This window comes from Lampris incognitus, chromosome 20 (genome assembly GCF_029633865.1).
Source record: "Lampris incognitus isolate fLamInc1 chromosome 20, fLamInc1.hap2, whole genome shotgun sequence".
Lineage (NCBI taxonomy): Eukaryota > Metazoa > Chordata > Actinopteri > Lampriformes > Lampridae > Lampris > Lampris incognitus.
The window spans coordinates 33,384,803-33,406,565 of NC_079230.1; the positions used below are offsets into that span (position 1 = coordinate 33,384,803).

Here is a 21,763-nt window from a genome sequence, read left to right on the forward strand (position 1 = left end):
CAAGAGTCTTAGTAGATATTTTATTACACTTGTTCAGATGTCTCACCACTCATGCTCTCCCAACTGCTCCAAGGACGCCCATCACAACCACTTGTTTTGGGCCTGCCCAAAAGTAAACACCTTTTGGCGTAACATTTCTATGGAATTAGTGACTATATCTGGGACAAATTTTACTTTTAATTGGGATGAACTCCTCTTTGGTCCATTACATGCAAAGCCCACAAACATGAACACAAGTTACTCATTTGGAATATTGAGTGTAGCTGCTAGAAAAGCAATTACAAAGAAATGGCTTCAGTCAGACAGACCATCTACAGAGGACTGATATGATGTCATCTACAGAGGACTGATATGATGTCATCTACAGAGGACTGAAGTGATGTCATCTAAAGAGGACTGATATGATGTCATCTACAGAGGACTGAAGTGATGTTATCTACAGATGACTGAAGTGATGTTATCTATAGAGGACTGATGTGATGTCATCTACAGAGGCCTGATATGATGTCATCTACAGAGGCCTGATATGATGTCATCTACAGAGGACTGTTGTGATGTATTTTATGACATTTTTGTGATGGAAAGAATCACTTTCTCCATGAGCAGGTTGAGGAAACTAAATTTGAGGAAATTTAGGAGAAGTGGAAATTGTAAATTTCCCAAAAAAGTCCTTCTTTTGTTTAAATTTATGTCAGTATGGCTTTTGTACTTTTTTCTTTTTTCCTTTTATCTCAAATGGAAAAACACCCCAAGTTCCATTTTTGTGTTACATAATCACTATGTGAAGTGCAGAAAAGATGGATCACTTTGTAAAAGTCTCTAAATGAAGATGATTACATAAAATTGATGTTAATACACGATTCGGAATAAAAAATGTAAAAAAGAAATTCTGTCTCTGTAAATCAACCGTCTCCCACCTAGGAGACGAACACACCCATACAATGAACACTCATACACACAAACCTGCACAACCAGGTGTGCACATATACGCAAAAACACTCATACACTGACACGTGAGTATTGATAAACATATTGTGGGCTGCTGCACATTCCAGGTCTAATGCAAAAGAAAAACCCCAAGCACAACTGCACTCCCGCCCCAAACCAGTTGCCCCGTTTGAACTGCTTACTGGTCTGTAAATTCCATCGACGTCCGTGCAGCCACACTCACTGGGCGGGACACATTTGTCTCCACTCAGGATCAGACCTGGGGTGCACACACAGCCCTCAACACAGGGTTGGTTGCAGGAAGCGTTGGAGCCAGAGGGGTTCTGACAGGTGGGCTGGGGGCAGGCGGGGCCACATGGTGTGTAGTGGCTCCCTGGGGGGCACTTCAGAGCTAGAGGATAGAGGAGGGGCAGATGGCAATGAGGACTGAAAGGGGTGAGGAGAGGTTAAAAGGGGAGGGTACATCTTCTGTATTATGGTTTCATTTTGAAATAAACAGCTTTAACGGTTTACAACTTTCAAGCTTTTCTGATAAAAGAGGGAACAATATGAATTTTATGACTGAAATATTCATATAGTTTACTTCGATTCCAGAAGTCAGTTGGACAAGTGGGAAACGATGACACAAAGATGTAGCACATGTACACATACTAACACATGTATGTGTCTTGTCACTGCTGTTTTCTTTATGCCCCCCCCCCCACACACACACACACACACTCACACACACACACACACACACACACACAAACACACACACACACACACACACTCACACACACACACACACACAGCCTGATCAAACACACTCACGACAGAAGGTGTCATTCCTCCACGCGACGGGCACGCCAGCGGCAGCACACAAGTCAGCATAGCTCTCTACCGCCTGGCACAGAGCTGCTGCCTCTCCTCCCGTGGCACACATGTCATACACGCAGTTCTCAAAGTACGCACCAGGTGGCACTACAGCGTGGCACGGCTTGAAGATACCTGAGGTAAGAGAGGGAAGGTGAAGGAATTATGGTCAGTACAGCAACTGGCTGACTGGTGTTTTCCAGTCGCCGAGGAGAGGATGAAACAATTAAAATGTACATCTAAAATATAAAAAAAAATGATTTTTTATAAATAAATAAAAAATAGATTAACAAAACTATTTATCATACTTAAATAAATGCTTTATAAATCAATATTTTATATTATATTTTATAAATAAATGAATAATAAAATTAATTAATTAATGTATACATTTTATCTGTAATATAAAAATAAATATTTGTATAATTAAAAAATTGACAATTTCTGAAAACTTTGTACGAAGATGTAGAACGACCGGGATTCACTACTACCCCAAACCACCGTGGGCGGTCAAATTGACGGCCGGTGTTTAAAATCTAACAATTTAAAATGGCCGCTGTCCAACGCCTGTAAATACTACAAAGCCTCGGTGGTGGTCATGGTGCGTCTGTAACCAGACATGTTGGACATCATCACACATCAAGTTTAAACTATTTCTCTGCACTGGAGGGCGCTAGTGTGTTTCTAGGACACAGCAACGAACTTTACGAAGGAAATAATGCGACCAACACACACCATCACGGGCAAATTATGAGCGGCCATTTTGACCGCTCATGGTCGTTTTAGGTAGAGCTTATCATAACTGTGTGTGTGTGTGTGTGTGTGTGTGTGTGTGTGTGTGTGTGTGTGTGTGCAATTGATCTAAAACTCATTTAAAATGCAAATATATATGCAGTTTTAGGAGAATTCTGGGAGCGGCAGGTCTGTATGTTTTTCTTCACAAAGTTATTAAAATAAAACAACTTTGAGAACCACCAAGACGGTCATAATGACGGTCTTGGTGGTTCTAGAGTTTCAGCATATTATCTGAAGGACAAATAACATGGTTTAACTGAAGGTTGAGTAAGCTGACTGAGCTTAAAGTCTTGCAAAACATGCACAAAACCAAATCCCTTGTTTTACAAAGCCATTTAAGTAGACTGAAATGGTTTCTCTTTCTGGAGAGTTGTAAAAGCTATTAATCTGATAAAAGAGAATATAAATAAATCATCATTTTACACATAAAACATAATTAATTATAAATCAAATGCTGTATACATATTGAATTAAGTTGAAGTGAGACATACTACACTGTTAGATACCTTGATAATTAACAGCACTCTGTTTGGTTATCTGTCAGACACAGACAGAAACATACTGACCTGGAAGAGTCATGCTTATTGCTCTGCTGTGATGGACACAACACCACCTGTGGTTACTACGTCTAACCCTGAAGTGTATTTTAAATACTGTGTGTGTGTTTGTCTTACCATTGGGATCAGTGATCATGCCACAACTTGTGGGCTTCATAGCCTCCTCCTCCACATCCTTATCACAGTCTTCTTGTCCTCCACCATTGGTACAGCTGTGGAGAACAGAGGGGTGGAGTGATTGGATAGAGGGATAGAGGACAACAAGGATAGAAGGATTAGCGTGGAAGAAACAATATGATAGACAAATCTCTTCTGTCTGATAGCACAAGGTTGTTCTCCGTTGTGTGTGCATGTGTGTGTTGGCATATAAGTGGATCTACGTGCAGCTTAAGCGTGCATGTTTGCTTCAAGCGTCACTCACTCCGGTCGTTCATCAGGAACCTGCCAGCTGTCTCCCAGCTCATTGGTGTTGGCGGCTGGTTTACCGTCTGGTTTGATGTTGTCATCATTGGGCTGGCCATTAAAGTTTCCTTCAAGGAGAGACAAGGGTTACAGGACAGGGTCAAAGTTGGGATTGATGCTTAACAAGTTCTTTGATAAATTCAGCTCGGTAGAGTCTTCTCTGTCAGCAGGTCCATGGGTCCAGTGTGGAGCATGTGACAGTGTATATGCTCATGCTTTGTACATACTGCCAAGCTTTCTGGCACCAGCCCTTTAACAGGTTACTGTAAAACATCAGTTGAATAGTAATTATAGTCAGTATATAAAAACCTTACCACACAAGCCGCAGAGCAGGCCATTGTAGGAGGTGGGCAGAGTGACATCAGCATGGTGGTTGCCATCAAAACGCACCCTCAGGCCAAAGGTGGTCTCCAACACAACAAACTTTCCACTCAGGTAGACCTTAACGCCATTGCTCAAGGTTACTGGAGGAGTCATCAATGTTCCATTCACCTGGTAGAAGACACACAAAAACATCATCACGTGTGCTGAGTTTTGTTCTAGATACAGATTTGCTTATTTGTTAACAAACCACAAAGCAATCAAAGCTTGAAGAGCCCTCATATATATTGAGCAAGAAAGACCAATCCCTCATAATGCATCATTTCCCCTTCAAATATGATAACTTGCTCTCATATTCAAAAGAAATGTCTGGTGTATGAAATGTATTCACTATTTTATTTGTAGTTGTTCAATACAAAAGCAAGGATTGGTCTACCGCAGACAGCTAGGACAATAACAAGCCTGCTTCTCACCTGTACTCTTCGACCTTTGCCAAGGATGATGGCCGTCCCATAGACGTTGATCACCACAGCCCTTACATAAGACACCTTCTTGTTGCTTCCTCTGTGTTCGTTCTGGGTGTCCACGGTGAAGTAAGGCAAGCCAGAGGACTGGTTGCAGGGTTTGGTCAGGGTGTAAGAGCAGGCACCCATGTAGTGGTGTGTCTTTTTGTCAAAGGATATGTAGTGGGGGTCACCTGATACCGAGCAGATTCCTGTTCCTGCAGGAGGGGAGGGAGTTTAGTTTGTGTGATGTGTGATGATGTCTATGGCCCTGTTTACACTTATTTTTAAAATGTGTTTTGGGAGGTCACATCACAAGTGAGACACATCGCTGTTCACACCTGTTTCTATCACAATAATAATAATAATAATAATAATAATGATGATGACGATAATAATAAGGATAATACAATAATAATGATAATGATAAGGATAATAAAAATAATGATAATAATGATAATGATGATAATGGTAATGGCAATAATGATAATAACAATAATAATAATAATGATGATAATGATGATAACAATGATAATAATATAATAACAATAATAATAATGATAATAATGATAATAATGACAATAATAATAATAATGATTATGATAATAATAATAATAATAATAATAAATTAAACTTATATAGCGCTTTTCTAACACTCAAAGTAGCTTTACAATAAACGGGGTGAAACAACACAACAGATAAACACAACACAACATAGAGGGGGGATGGGAAGGGGGGCTACGAGAGGAGAAGCGGCAGCCACACACGACGCCAGCAGTACTCTCCCACTAAACACACACAGAAGGGCAAGAAAAACACACAACAGCGGCACTGTTCGGTTCCCCCGGGGGGGGGGGGGGGCGGTGAACTCTCACACGTCTCAGATGCGTCCTGCTGACCACTTGAGATCATATTTTATTGCTCCAAAGAGGAAGAGGAAGAAGGTTTCCTGATACGTCCTTGTCGGGGACGCATCAGCAAGCATTAGTGTTTAGTCTAGAAAAGACATGTGGTCACATGTGTCCCAGACCACCCGGGCAAATGGTTTGAGTCACCGGTTCACAAAACGCTTTGGTGGTCGTCGACACTTGTATTGAGCGCTGTCCACTTGTGATCTGATCGCACAAAACGCATGTTAAAACCCGGTGTGGACGGGGTCACCGGGACGTTTGGTAGACAGGTTGGTGCCCTGGAAGTTGTCTTGCCAAAACGTTTGCTCATATCTGCAAAAGGCATGTGTGTACTCCATGCACACTATGACACGTTGTAGTTTTAGTGAAGGAAGACCCTGCAGAGTGTGTGTCAGCTGCAGCCAGCTTACAGCTGTGTGTGTCCACACACCACGAAGACTGTCCCTGTTCGAGACCTCTGTTAAAGAACAAACAGCACGGCACCACAACTCGTCCACACAAAGCATCTTCTGGTACAGTCAGCATCTGGATGGGACACACTTTCTTCACATATTGTGTAGGAAGAGTCTGTCAGTCCTACCAGTGCTCATCATATGTCTGTATAGTGTGTCACACCCATCATATGTGTGTGTCTACTGTGTCATACCCATCATATGTGTGTGTATAGTGTGTCATACTCATCATATGTGTGTGCATAGTGTGTCATACCCATCATATGTGTGTGTCTAGTGTGTCATACCCATCATATGTGTGTGTCTAGTATGTCATACCCAGAGGATGTGTCTAGTGTGTCATACCCAGAGGATGTGTGTGTCTAGTGTGTCATACCCATCATATGTGTGTGCATAGTGTCATACCCAGAGGATGTGTGTGTATAGTGTGTCATACCCAGAGGATGTGTGTGTATAGTGTGTCATACCCAGGGGATGTGTGTGTATAGTGTGTCATACCCAGAGGATGTGTGTGTATAGTGTCATACCCAGAGGATGTGTGTGTATAGTGTGTCATACCCATCATATGTGTGTGTATATTGTGTCATACCCAGAGGATGTGTGTGTATAGTGTGTCATACCCAGGGGATGTGTGTGTATAGTGTCATACCCAGAGGATGTGTGTGTATAGTGTGTCATACCCATCATATGTGTGTGTATATTGTGTCATACCCAGAGGATGTGTGTGTATAGTGTGTCATACCCAGAGGATGTATGTATAGTATGTCATACCCAGAGGATGTGTGTGTCTAGTGTGTCATACCCATCATATGTGTGTGTATACTGTGTCATACCCAGAGGATGTGTGTGTATAGTGTGTCATACCCAGATGATGTGTGTATAGTATGTCATACCCAGAGGATGTGTGTATAGTGTGTCATACCCAGAGGATGTGTGTGTCTAGTGTGTCATACCCATCATATGTGTGTGTATACTGTGTCATACCCAGAGGATGTGTGTGTATAGTGTGTCATACCCAGATGATGTGTGTATAGTATGTCATACCCAGAGGATGTGTGTATAGTGTGTCATACCCAGAGGATGTGTGTGTCTAGTGTGTCATACCCATCATATGTGTGTGTATACTGTGTCATACCCAGAGGATGTGTGTGTATAGTGTGTCATACCCATCATATGTGTGTGTATATTGTGTCATACCCAGAGGATGTGTGTATAGTGTGTCATACCCATCATATGTGTGTGTATATTGTGTCATACCCAGAGGATGTGTGTATAGTGTGTCATACCCAGAGGATGTGTGTATAGTGTGTCATACCCAGAGGATGTGTGTGTCTAGTGTGTCATACCCATCATATGTGTGTGTATAGTGTCATACCCAGAGGATGTGTGTGTATAGTGTGTCATACCCATCATATGTGTGTGTATATTGTGTCATACCCAGAGGATGTGTGTGTATAGTGTGTCATACCCAGAGGATGTGTGTGTCTAGTGTGTCATACCCAGAGGATGTGTGTGTCTAGTGTGTCATACCCAGAGGATGTGTGTGTCTAGTGTGTCATACCCAGAGGATGGCATCCATATTCTCCATCTTGTAACTGACAGCTCTGGATGGCAGGGGCACAGCTGGTGTTGTGGCACTGGATCAGTCCTCCTCCCTGACACACACACTTCTTCTCACAGCCCTCCAGGTACCAGTCATCACCCACCTGACACACACACACACACACACACACACACACACACACACACAGGATTCAGAAGAGGCGGCCATGTGTCTCAGCCAGGTCAGGTGGAGCATGTGGTCCAGAGCTAACTTCAGTTGTCTTCCTCCACCCTGTCTTTCCTCCCACCCTTTACTGCCCTGTCCATTGAAGTAAACCGTGGTGTGGTGTCTGCAGACTCTCTGCTCGGCGGTGTCGTACAGGTCGTACTCGGGTTACGAACAGCCGCCATTCGAACCCCCATACTTACCAACCCACTTCTGTAACACCTATCATTTAACAACGCTAGTTACACACCACCGTTCCTACTAACGGACGGACGGACGGACGGACGGACAGCTTTGCACGACGCTCGTACCCCAGGCCTCGTACCCCGGGCCTGGTACCCCGGACCTCGTACCCCGGGCCTGGTACCCCGGGCCTCGTACCCCGGACCTGGTACCCCGGGCCTGGTACCCCGGGCCTGGTACCCCGGGCCTCGTACCCCGGGCCTCGTACCCCGGGCCTCGTACCCCGGGCCTGGTACCCCTGGCCTGGTACCCTGGGCCTGGTACCCCGGGGTACATCTGCCAACAAAACTCCACCCATGGCACGGTAAGGCCCGCGGTGCAGCAGGGTGGCCTGCAGAGAGAGGGGCAGCGAGACCGGCGTCAGCACTGTTGCTTCTCTGAACTCTGACAGTCTCACACACCCGACATAAGAGCCCGGGTGTGGTCTTTGGGCTTGATACCGACATTGGACTTGAAATGATCTGGTTCTGACATCGACAGCAGTCACGCAGACCTGCACCATCTAGTTACATCACTTCTATTTCCATGTGTCACCATCATTACCGGGAATTACCCACCATGCATTTCAGGACCAACCCATCCCAACCGCGGGACTTGAGCTTCGTTACTTTTTGTCGGTCATTCAGTCATCCAAATGTCCCCATGTCTGGGGGCTATTAGTCCCCTGGGGGTAGAATAAAAGGGGAGCCAGGAACTCATCCAGGGCTACAGAGACGGCGGTAGCTGTGAGGTGATGAAGGCGCCGCATGACATCACACTCACCGGGTGGTAGGCTCCGCCGGCGTCCACACAGCCGCACTGCTGGAAGGGGACACACGTGTCGTCGCTGAGGATGAAGCCGGGGTCACACTGGCAGCCCTCCACACAGGCGTCCTGGCAGCCCGGCGGCCCGGCGACGCCCAGACAGGTCTCTGGACAGCCGCTCACACACAGGGAGTAGGAGCTGTTGGGGGGGCACGCCAGGGCTGGACCACACCAGGCACACGGGGAGACATGGATTAGTGGAGAGCGGACAGACGGAGGATTTGATGGATTAAGGAGTGTGCATGAAAGAGGGGGAGAGGGCAGATGGGCGGATGGGGAGGATGGATGGAGGAAGAAGAGGGCAGAGGGAGGAAGATGGGCCAGAGGGTTTGTAGCAGGGCAGGGAGAGGTGAGAGAGAAAACAACAGACAGGGTTACATCAAGATGTTGAGATTCAGCATTTACTGGACAGACAGTCTGCTTCCTCTGCTGAGGAAGACGTGCTGACGGCAGAGACGTGTCCTTTATTCAGCTTTCCACGCCGCCTGTGACACAAGACAACAGGCAGCGCCCTCAGACCAGCAGACTGACTAAGGGACAGGATTGGAGTTTGTACTCTTTGTTTTTGTCTCTGTTCACTTTGCTTTTCAGTCTTGAAGACACGGTGACGTTTCACCAGGTCCTCTGCTGGTGTTGGAAATGTCCGTCACAAGACGAGAGCAGAGACAGTCCATCACGGTGGTCCCGTCTCCTTTCTGGCTCCTGCTGCCGGTCTGAAAGCTGGACTCTCGAAAACGCTTTGTGTGGCTTTTTCTTTTTACAGAATTGTCCTTCATTCTCCACTCTTTTCACGGTGGCACCACCTCCAGCGCTGGACTTCTACATCCACAAGCTGGCCAGATAACAAGTCTCTTCACTTCCTCCTCTACTTCCTCCTACACTTCCTCCTCTAGTTCCTCCTCTACTTCCTCCTGTTTCCTCCTCTACTTCCTCATCTGGTTCCTCCTCTACTTCCTCCTACACTTTCTCCTACACTTCCTCCTGTTTCCTCCTCTACTAACTCCTGTTTCCTCCTCTACTTCCTCATCTGGTTCCTCCTCTACTTCCGCCTGTTTCTCCCTCTACTTCCTCCTCTGTTTCTCCCTCTACTTCCTCCTCTACTTCCTCCTCCAGTTCCTCCTCTGTTTCCTCCTCTGCTTCCTCCTCTGGTTCCTCCTCTACTTCCGCCTGTTTCCTCCTCTACTTCCTCCTCTGTTTCCTCTACTTTCTCCTCTACTTCCACCTGTTTCCTCCTCTACTTCCTCCTCTGTGTCCTCCTCTAGGCAGACGGCACATCAGCTGTCTCTGGTGGTTTGCAGCTTGCTGGTCTTATGTATGGAGGTAGTCATGGAAACGTGACCATGTGGCATCTAAACACCTGCTCTCTGTAAAAAGATGGGAACATCCATAACATCTCACATGTCTGTCGCTTCGGAACTCGAAAGCGGGACTAACAGACGCCGAACCTTTTGTTTTGTTTTGTTTTGTTAACACCGATGTGTCATTTCAGCCGACTGCACCAGCAGCCAGCAGGGACAACACGGGGACAGTAGAGTCTCAACCACGGACACCACTTCAACCTCATGATGGCCACAGGGGTTGTGTTCTTTTGGCGTTTTGCTGTAGAGAAACTAGATTTAGCGGCACGGTGGCGCAGTGGTTAGCATGGTCGCCTCACAGCAAGAAGGTTCTGGGTTCGAGCCCCGGGGTAGTCCAACCTTGGGGGGCGTCCTCTGTGTGGAGTTTGCATGTTGTCCCTGTGTCTGTGTGGGTTTCCTCCGGGGGCTCCGGTTTCCTCCCACAGTCCAAACACATGGAGGTCAGGTGACTCACCCTACTAAACTGTCCCTAGGTGGGTGTGGGTGTGTGATGGCCTGGGTGTCCAGGGAGACACCCTGCCTGCCCCCCAGAGCCTACCCCAGCATCCCTGGGAGCAGCAGGGTGAGCGGTGCGGATCATGGATGGATGGATGGATGGATGGATGGATGGATGGATGGATGGATGGATGGATGGATGGATGGATGGATGGATGGATGGATGGATGGAGTAAGCAGGATTCCGGCTAATTAGAAACATCTGTGTGAGGTAACTGAAAACCTGCACTGATCTTCAGAACACACTTTGTCGTCCCTTCGCTGTCATGCACAAGTTAACTGACGAACGATGCGTCTGGTCTTCAAGTTTATCTCTCTGGTGCAACGTATTAACTGATATCTACAAAACCGTCTTTTGTACGTCCAAGCCAGGCTTTAGTTGTGCGGTTACCAGAAAAGCAGCAGAAGACATGGCCAACGTTATCTTAGTCACACAGCTCATTAACTGCTGTGTACAAGCTAACCATTTTGCGTACAAGAAACTTCAATTTTGGCAAACACTGGCCTCTGTTTATTTGATCAAGTTTATTTGATCAAGTTTATTTGATCAAGTTTATTTGATGACGCCACTAAGAACTTGGATAAATCACAGTTCCAGTCATCGCATGACTAGAAGAAGACACTTTTGCTCCTTTTCCACCACATGGTACCGACTCGACCCGACTTTTTTGTTTTCCATTGCTGGAAAGTTCCAGCACTTTGATAACTGTTACCACTTCTCTGGTACCACCTTTGTCAAGGTTCCAAAAAAACTGGAGCAGGGACCAAAATCAGTGCAGACCAGCTACACTAAGGGGTCCTGCTACGGTGATGGAAACCCCACTCTGCAAGTCGATTCGAGTCGAGCCGGTACCATGTAGGGGACAAGGGCCCTAAGTTATGCCAATGGTCATTCATAACACAAGCATTACATTTCGGGGGCAGGGGGTGGGGGTTGACATGGGAAAACCTTTGCCGGAACCAGAGTACCATGGGACTGTCCAGGTCTTTATCAGTGTGTAGTGTGTTGCTCAAGGGCCAAGGCACAAATATGTGGTACTGTTTTGATGTTTCAAAGGAATGCACAGATTTATTGGGAAACTGGAAAAAAAAGCTAGTCTTTGATGAACATCATCATCGGCAGTCACTCGGGGTCAAGTATGACCGTCCGACCCCTGGGTTCCTCTGGGTCTTCAGGTGGGTGTGGAGGCTGATCCTGGAGCCGCATAATGGGAGGACGCCTGTGTGCGACAGCTTTTTACGTGGAGTGGCTGATGCGCCTGCAGCCACCTCACGGTCCTTGGCAGGAGGTGGCCAGAGTCCAATGACATGGAGAAACAAGACGGTTGGGGAACACCCTCTGTTGCAGCCTTCATCCACCTTCACTGCCGTTGTGACTTGGACACATCTTCCACCGTTGAGGTCTTTGTTGGATCACACTTCATCTGGAACCTCCCCCTTGACCTGTCTGCCTTGGGTGACCCTACCAGGAGACGAGCTCTAGACGGCATAGCTCTTGGGATCATTGGTACACACAAGCTTCTCCACCACAACAAGGTAGAGATCCAGGAGAAGATGATGAACTTCTGATGAACTTACTACTGCGTGACAAGGTGACTGATAGGAGTTTCACCTTTGTTTGTCTACTTTTTTAATTTGTTGGATGCTAATATTTGATGCTATGCTTGTTTGAGTGTCAAGCGGATGATGCAGGAATGAAGCCTTTGGTAGGGGACTAATTAATTCCATGCTTGTAAATCACAGTAAAGACTTACGGCAAAAGGTTGGCGTCCTCCACTGGTGGACCTTGGCTCCTGCGCTTTGGCAGGCATCTGTGTAGGCTTGCAGCTGGTCGCACAGCACAAACTGTTGGCCGTTGAACTGGCACATGTCATACACACAGCTCCTGAAGAACGGCTGTGGGTCCACCACCCTGATGCACTCTCTACCGGAGGTAAAGACAGAAAAGCTCCTTAATCCACTCACTGATAAAGAGGAGAGGAGGGCAGCAGGGAGAGGGGAGAGGCTGTGTACATTCGACACATAATACAGCTAGGTTTGAATAGAAGAGGTCAGGTTACCGCTCCTGTATCATCCACGATAGGTGTATCTGATTAAGTGTTAGCATGTGTTGTAGAGATGTGCAAGAGAGAAAGAGGACAGGTCAAGAAACGATATGAAGGGTGAGCCACATCCAGTTCTGCAGCCATCATCTTCATCACACTGCAGGGTGTGAATGAGCTGATTAGAATAGTTTAGCCAGAGGACAACATGGTGTGAGTGTTGTGTAGCATGATGTGAGTGTTGTGCAGCATGGTGAGTGTTGTGCAGCATGGTGCGTGTTGTAAAACATGGTGCGAGTATTGTGCAGTATGGTGAGTGTTGTGTAGCATGGTGTGAGTGTCTGCTGACCTGAAGGGCCCTGCAGGGTCTTTGATCTTGCCGCATTTGTCTGGCTTCACCACCTCGGCCTCCAGGCTGGGGTCACAGTCAGGGTCAGGCTTGGTACCCGGTGTGCATCTGTTAAATATATCAACAGTGAACTGTGAGAGCTGTGTGTACTCCCCGTGTGTACTCCATATGTGTACTCCCCGTGTGGAGCTCGGGGTCACAGTAAAGGCTGACAACTTGCACATGTTACAGGGTCATTATTTGGAGATCTTCTCCAGGGGGAGTGTGTAAGGATATCACAACATCCCGCTGTGAAAGACCGCTGGATGGAGGTCGTACTGTACAGACAACACGAATGTGTGTTATTGTGTACACACCGTGGGAGTAGGACTTCAGAAAGATTAATTAAGTTCCACGTAAAACACCACATCATCACACAACTCTTACAGACCTCATGTTGTGTTCACACCAAACGCAAAGTCATTTTTTCGTGTGACGAGATTACATACATGTATAAATTACATACAATTTACATGCATTACCTGTAATGTCAGTGATGAATTACATACAAATTACATAGTGTGGCGAATTCTATTGGCGTGTTCCTGCTGGGAGTGGGGGGCTTCATTTGCATATTACCCACAATGCAGCTGAAGAGTGTTAATGTTTTGTGTTATATTGTATGCTGCGGCAAACCGTCAGGGCCTTCTAGGCCTTCGGTGAAGGCCCAAGACTCCACAGAAAAAGGAAAACACTTTCATAAATATAATCCAATCTTCTAATCAATCTGTTAATATCGCATTACGTTTCGGTTTCGGCTACACATACGAATTCGGGAGGCTCTGCTTGCAGTCTCTCGACCAAAAACATCCTCCAATCAGCTTTGTCCCTCTGTTGTGACCGTGTGAGAAGACTCCTCCTGCCAGCGCCTTCAGCATCTCGACTGAAGGTCTCCGCTATCTAAATACATTAGGCGTTACTACGGGATTGATAGATTACTCAACCAATCAGATTTTGACGTGTAGTGGATGGGCGTATTCTTTTATACTTGCCCAGCGTCATAGGGCCTTCGCTGCATACAGCCACGTGACCGACTGTTCAGCCAATCAGCAGCAGCTCCTAGGTCGCGGTAGTTGGTGGCTAATGTTAGCTAGCGTTTGTGTATTTGATTTAGTTAGCTAAGCTAGCTAGCCGTAAATGAGAGTAATGTCTCAAGGAGAAGTCGTGAATGATGTGGTGGCAGATTTATTAGTCACGCCATTTCCAAGACGATCGTTTGGGGAAAGCAAAGGATTGTGGAGGCGGGCAGACCGACCCCACAGGTAGCGGCTCCGACCCAACCGGGGAAGACGTATGTGCGGCGTTTCCAAGCCGGCACCTCCGAAAGGTACCCGGGGCTCCCTGGATCCGAGCAAAGCGGAGAACTGGTGCTGGGCGGGCCTGCTTCTCTCGTCAGAGAAGGGCTCACGGAACCACACAGGCTTCCACAACCTGGCTGGTCTTGTTTAAAAGCCAAAGGAGTGCTGTACGGCCGTGTGATGGACCGTTTCCTCCAGAGAGAAAGGAGAATGGGTTTTGTCTTCAAATAGACAACACTGCTGAGTCAAATGTATTTTGGTTTTTTGTTTTATTATTTTTTACAGCTAGTTGATCTGCTTAATGTTTGATTGTTTTTATGCCCAGCGGCCCGGCTGGGACGTGTTTGTTGAGTTTCTTGATAGCATATTTATATGCCCAGCAGGATTACTTCCAGTAAGGCTGTACGTTACACCATGTCGCCACACGATGTCGCTGTCATGAAAGGGAAAAGTGTCAAATAACGATGATGGTGATGAGTGTGATGATCAACACTTTTGCAACTAAAACATTGTAGCATGGCGATATGACGGCTGTCTTCAGGTAATTATGAGGAGGTGACGTCTCACCGAAGGCCTAGGTCTGAAACGCACAGTCCGCTACTGATTGTTTGATCTTGAATGGGGGCATACTTGTTACAGAAAGTGGGGATGTTGTGGAAGGTCATGGGGACGTTAGTAGGAGAGTTGTATTGGACAGCATGCCATTTCCCACCAGGGGTGTGAAGAGTAGGCAGATATGTAAGGTCGCTTCTGTGGCCATTCAAAGAGGGAGGCTGAGGCCAACACAAACCTATGTGTGTTACCACCAGCTTGTCTTACGGTCATTAAAAGCTTGCTGGTTAACTCTGAAAGGTTGGCTGAGGAGTCCATTACTTGACCACCTCACAATACATTACCTGTAAAGTCGGTGCAGAGATGTGAATAGACGCTAATTCGCGTGTAGTCACGCCGGGCGACGCAAATAACACAACGCGAATGGCACAAATACGCGAATTTCGCATCACTCGCGTATTTGCGCGAGTTGAAAATATGAAACTTGGGGCGTCCAGGTGGTGCGGCGCTCTAGTCCGTTGCCTACCAACACAGAGATCGCCGGTTTGAATCCCCCTGGTACCCCGGCTTGGTCAGGCGTCCCTACAGACACAATTGGTCGTGTCTGCGGGTGGGAAGCCGGATGTGGGTATGTGTCCCGGTCGCTACACTAGCGCCTCCTCTGGTCGGTCGGGACGCCTGTTCAGGGGGGAGGGGGAACTGGGGGGGAATAGCGTGATCCTCCCACGCGCCACGTCCTCCTGGTGAAACGCCTCACTGTCAGGTGAAAAGAAGCGGCTGGTGACCCACATGTATGGGAGGAGGCATGTGGTAGTCTGCAGCCCTCCCCGGATCAGCAGAGGAGGCGGAGCAGAGACCGGGACCGCTCGGAAGAGTGGGGTAATCGCCCGGATACAACTGGGGAGAAAAAGGGGAACATTCATTCAAGTTCAACTTGAATGAGAAATTCGCGTGACGCCGCATCGTGAAAGCCTATTAGCCTTGAGATTGCCCTGACGTCACCGACGTCCTGATGAGTCAGAAAGTGGAGGACAAGCTGATCTCCGTGGGTTTGCATACTCGATCCTGCGGCCAAACTTACGCAAGTAACGCAAATAAAAACAAATGATCCTGCAATCAAACTCGCGCACGTAGAGCGAGGTGAACATTCACTTCGCGTTTGGTGGGAATACACAATCACAGGGGTCCACACACCCCAGGACACGGGAGTGGGGGGGGGTCTGTCACGTGTATGTAGGGTTGTAGGGATGGCTCTAAGAGATGCCATTCCACAGAACTTTGGAGGAAATCAGGAAATTCCCAGATCGTGGTGAGCCGTGTCAGAGGAAGGCACTCACGAGTCATCCTCATCCTCCTCTGACTGCCAGCTGTTGCCGAAGTCGTTGACGTTCCCCACCAAGGTGCCGTCTGGTTTGGTGAAGTCGTTGTTTGGGTTGCCGTCATAGTCCCCACACAAGCCACACATGTTGTCGGAGTAGGAGCTGTGCAGGAGCAGAGAGACAGGGGTAGAAGTTAACAGAGGAGAGGTTCTGAAGCAGCCCAGAGACCACGTCAGGAGGAGCTGTGCAGGAGCAGAGAGACAGGGGTAGAAGTTAACAGAGGAGAGGTTCTGAAGCAGCCCAGAGACCACGTCAGTAGGAGCTGTGCAGGAGCAGAGAGACAGGGGTAGAAGTTAACAGAGGAGAGGTTCTGAAGCAGCCCAGAGACCACGTCAGTAGGAGCTGTGCAGGAGCAAAGAGACAGGGGTAGAAGTTAACAGAGGAGAGGTTCTGAAGCAGCCCAGAGACCACGTCAGTAGGAGCTGTGCAGGAGCAGAGAGACAGGGGTAGAAGTTAACAGAGGAGAGGTTCTGAAGCAGCCCAGAGACCATGTCAGCTGCTTTGGTACTTTATGGGAACATGCTGACAAGTCTTCGGGGGAAACTAGCACGGGCTGGCAGAGAGAAACCTGACAACCACAAGTATAAAGATGTTTGGTAGAAGATCTGTTTGTGTGACTTGTGGGGGGCTACAGCGGGAGCTACAGCGGGGGCTACAGGCTACAGCGGGGGCTACAGGCTTAACAGCGGGGGCTACAGCGGGAGCTACAGTGGGGGCTACAGGCTTAACAGTGGGGGCTACAGCGGGGGCTACAGTGGGGGCTACAGGCTACAGCGGGGGCTACAGGCTTAAAAGTGGGGGCTACAGGCTACAGTGGGGGCTACAGGCTACAGCGGGGGCTACAGGCTTAAAAGTGGGGGCTACAGGCTACAGTGGGGGCTACAGGCTTAAAAGTGGGGGCTACAGCGGGGGCTACAGTAGGGGCTACAGGCTTAACAGTGGGGGCTACAGTGGGGGCTACAGGCTACAGCGGGGGCTACAGGCTTAACAGCGGGGGCTACAGCGGGGGCTACAGTAGGGGCTACAGGCTTAACAGTGGGGGCTACAGTGGGGGCTACAGGCTACAGCGGGGGCTACAGGCTTAACAGCGGGGGCTACAGCGGGGCCTACAGTGGGGGCTACAGGCTACAGCGGGGGCTACAGGCTTAACAGCGGGGGCTACAGTGGGGGCTACAGGCTACAGCGGGGGCTACAGGCTTAACAGCGGGGGCTACAGCGGGGGCTACAGTGGGGGCTACAGGCTACAGCGGGGGCTACAGGCTTAACAGCGGGGGCTACAGCGGGGGCTACAGTGGGGGCTACAGGCTACAGCGGGGGCTACAGGCTTAACAGTGGGGCTACAGTGGGGGCTACAGGCTACAGCGGGGGCTACAGGCTTAACAGCGGGGGCTACAGGCTTAACAGTGGGGGCTACAGTGGGGGCTACAGGCTACAGCGGGGGCTACAGGCTTAACAGCGGGGGCTACAGCGGGGGCTACAGTGGGGGCTACAGGCTACAGCGGGGGCTACAGGCTTAACAGCAGGGGCTACAGTGGGGGCTACAGGCTACAGCGGGGGCTACAGGCTTAACAGCGGGGGCTACAGCGGGGGCTACAGTGGGGGCTACAGGCTACAGCGGGGGCTACAGGCTTAACAGTGGGGCTACAGCGGGAGCTACAGGCTTAACAGTGGGGGCTACAGGCTACAGTGGGGGCTACAGGCTTAACAGTGGGGGCTACAGTTGGGGCTACAGTGGGGGCTGCAGGCTTAACAACGGGGGCTACAGTGGGGGCTACAGTGGGGGCTACAGGCTACAGTGGGGGCTACAGGCTTAACAGTGGGGGCTACAGTGGGGGCTACAGTGGGGGCTACAGCGGGGGCTACAGGCTTAACAGTGGGGGCTACAGTGGGGGCTACAGGCTTAACAGTGGGGGCTACAGGCTTACTAGTGGGGGCTACAGTGGGGGCTGCAGTACCATCGCTCCTTGGGTTTCTTACACAGCTTTGAAGAGAACCTATTGACATGAAGATATAGACGGTGTCCTGCTTGTGACACATTATTCACATTCACGCTCCTTACTGTACAGTCAGAGCTAGCATCATATCCCCACCTCACTGCCGACTACAACACGCACATTCTGTACACACACACACACACACACACACACACACACACACACACACACACACACACCCCATGAAGTCCATTCTCATTCCATTTTAGTGCGCATTGTGTCATTACTGAGCCCACCTGGGCACGGAGATCTGCACGTAGTGGTTTCCATCCCAGCGCACCCGGAGGCCCCACGTGGTCTGCAGGGTGATGAACTGGCCCGCCAGGGACAAGGACACGTGAGGAGACGGGGAATGAGGCAGGGCCACCCGGAGCCCGTTTACCTACAAACAGGAGGCAGACGGAGGGAGGAGAGAAGACGGAGAGAGGAGAGAAGAGAACAGGGAGGAGAGAAGAGGGAGGAGAAAAAAGTGAGGAGAAGAGGGAGGAGAAAAAAGGGAGGAGAAAAAAGGGAGAAGAAGAGGTAGGCAAGAACAGGTAGGGGAGAAGAGGGAGGAGAGTAGAGTGAGGAGAGGAGGGAGGAGAGAGGAGAGAAGAGAACAGGGAGGAGAGAAGAGGGAGGAGAGAAGAGGAGAGAGGAGAGAAGAGAACAGGGAGGAGAGAAGAGGGAGGAGAGAAGAGGGAGGAGAAAAAAGGGAGAAGAAGAGGTAGGCAAGAACAGGTAGGGGAGAAGAGGGAGGAGAGTAGAGTGAGGAGAGGAGGGAGGAGAGAAGAGGAGAGAGGAGAGAAGAGAACAGGGAGGAGAGAAGAGGGAGGAGAGAAGAGGAGAGAGGAGAGAAGAGAACAGGGAGGAGAGAAGAGGGAGGAGAGACGAGGGAGTATAGAACAGGGAGGAGAGAAGAGAGGAGAGAACAGGGAGGAGAGAAGGGAGGAGAGAAGGGAGGAGAGAAGGGAGGAGAGAAGGGAGGAGAGAATAGGGAGGAGAACAGGGAGTAGTGAAGGGAGGAGAGAACAGGGAGGAGAACAGGGAGTAGTGAAGGGAGGAGAGAACAGGGAGGAGAGAATAGGGAGGAGAACAGGGAGTAGTGAAGGGAGGAGAGAACAGGGAGGAGAGAAGAGAGGGGAGAGAGGAGGGAGTCAGAACAGGGAGGAGAGAACAGGGAGTAGAGAGGAGAGAAGAGGGGGGACAAGAGGGAGTAGAGAAGGGAGGTGAGAAGAAGATGTAAAGGTTAGTAAAACATGAGGGTTTGGATCTCTGAGCTCCTGGAATATTGCAGGAGAGGATGAGACAAGCGTTCCTGCTGTAAAGCCAGTTTGATGTGGGAGGATGAAGCTGATGAATGTAGGGGAGGATTATGAGACGGCACAGAGAGTTATGACACATCACACAGAGAGAGTTATGACACAGCACACAGAGAGAGTTATGACACAGCACACAGAGAGAGTTATGACACAGCACAGTAAGAGTTATGACACATCACACAGAGAGAGTTATGACACAGCACACAGAGAGAGTTATGACACAGCACACAGAGAGAGTTATGACACATCACAGAGAGAGTTATGACACATCACACAGAGAGAGTTATGACACAGCACACAGAGAGAGTTATGACACAGCACACAGAGAGAGTTATGACACAGCACACAGAGAGAGTTATGACACAGCGCACAGAGAGAGTTATGACACAGCACACAGAGAGAGTTATGACACAGCGCAGAGAGAGTTATGACACATCACACAGAGAGAGTTATGACACATCACAGAGAGAGTTATGACACATCACACAGAGAGAGTTATGACACAGCACACAGAGAGAGTTATGACACAGCGCAGAGAGTTATGACACAGCACACAGAGAGAGTTATGACACAGCACACAGAGAGAGTTATGACACAGCGCAGAGAGTTATGACACAGCACACAGAGAGAGTTATGACACAGCACACAGAGAGTTATGACACAGCACACAGAGAGAGTTATGACACAGCACACAGAGAGTTATGACACAGCACACAGAGAGAGTTATGACACAGCACACAGAGAGAGTTATGACACAGCACACAGAGAGTTATGACACAGCACACAGAGAGAGTTATGACACAGCGCAGAGAGTTATGACACATCACAGAGAGTTATGACACAGCACAGAGAGTTATGACACAGCACACAGAGAGAGTTATGACACAGCACAGAGAGTTATGACACATCACAGAGAGTTATGACACATCACAGAGAGTTATGACACAGCACAGAGAAGTTATGACACAGCACAGAGAGTTATGACACAGCACACAGAGAGAGTTATGACACATCACACAGAGAGTTATGACACATCACAGAGAGTTATGACACAGCACAGTAAGAGTTATGACACAGCACAGAGAGAGTTATGACACATCACAGTAAGAGTTATGACACAGCACAGAGAGTTATGACACAGCACAGAGAGAGTTATGACACATCACACAGAGAGAGTTATGACACAGCACACAGAGAGAGTTATGACACAGCACAAAGAGTTATGACACAGCACAGAGAGAGAGTTATGACACAGCGCAGAGAGTTATGACACATCACACAGAGAGAGTTATGACACAGCACACAGAGAGAGTTATGACACAGCACAAAGAGTTATGACACAGCACAGAGAGTTATGACACAGCACAGAGAAGTTATGACACAGCACAGAGAAGTTATGACACAGCACAGAGAGTTATGACACATCACAGAGAGTTATGACACATCACAGAGAGTTATGACACAGCACAGAGAGAAGTTATGCAGCTGAGTCATCACCGCCTTGTGCAAACGTATGGACAGCACATGAAGACTAGAGATAGAGACAGATAACAAGGTGGAAATAATGACACAGAATATTTGTGGTATTTATGGTGTGTGTGTGTGTGTGTGTGTGTGTGTGTGTGTGTGTGTGTGTGTGTGTGTGTGTGTTTGTGGACAAAAGCACTGCAAAGTATGCAAGTTTTGTCTAGTTACAAGACTGATGGATTTTAAAGGTAATTTCCCAAAGTATTTGAAGTTTGTCTAGTGAGTTTCAGGAGCAGGACCACATCTCAACTGTACCACTTCCAGCCCTCCAGCTAACCCTCTCCTCCTCTTCTGCTCTTCTATTCTGCCCCCCCCCCCACCCCTTCTCTGTCTCTAGGCGGCACAGTGTCTCAGTGGTCAGCACTGTTCCTCACAGCAAGAAGGTTCTGGGTTCGAGCCCCAGGCCGTCCCAGGTCCTTTCTGTGTGGAGTCCAGATGTTCTCCCTGTGTCTGTGTGGGTTTCCTCCCACCATCAGAAAGACATGCATGTCAGGGTTACTACTCCTGCCCATGCCCCTGAGCCTGTGCTGTTCAGCACCGCAGTACAGCACGTGGTGTGCAGTACAGCATGTGGTGTGTAGTACAGCATGTGGTGTGTAGTACAGCATGTGGTGTGTAGTACAGCATGTGGTGTGCAGTACAGGATGTGGTGTGTAGTACAGCATGTGGTGTGCAGTACAGCATGTGGTGTGTAGTGGTGTGCAGTACAGCATGTGGTGTGCAGTACAGGATGTGGTGTGTAGTACAGCATGTGGTGTGCAGTACAGGATGTGGTGTGCAGTACAGGATGTGGTGTGTAGTACAGCATGT

General features: G+C 48.6%; 1 protein-coding gene across 1 annotated transcript in view; it reads right to left on the reverse strand.

The window, feature by feature from the left end:
• Nucleotides 1-21,763, reverse strand: part of zanl (zonadhesin, like) — a 142,863-nt gene that overhangs the window by 86,690 nt on the left and 34,410 nt on the right. The window contains exons 21-28 of the mRNA XM_056300246.1: nt 18,362-18,507; nt 16,090-16,233; nt 12,864-12,971; nt 12,227-12,396; nt 8,578-8,780; nt 7,366-7,510; nt 1,131-1,339; nt 908-917 (exon numbers count right to left, since the gene is read on the reverse strand). Coding sequence (XP_056156221.1) covers nt 908-917; nt 1,131-1,339; nt 7,366-7,510; nt 8,578-8,780; nt 12,227-12,396; nt 12,864-12,971; nt 16,090-16,233; nt 18,362-18,507 — 1,135 coding nt within the window. The remainder of the gene's footprint in view (nt 1-907; nt 918-1,130; nt 1,340-7,365; nt 7,511-8,577; nt 8,781-12,226; nt 12,397-12,863; nt 12,972-16,089; nt 16,234-18,361; nt 18,508-21,763) is intronic.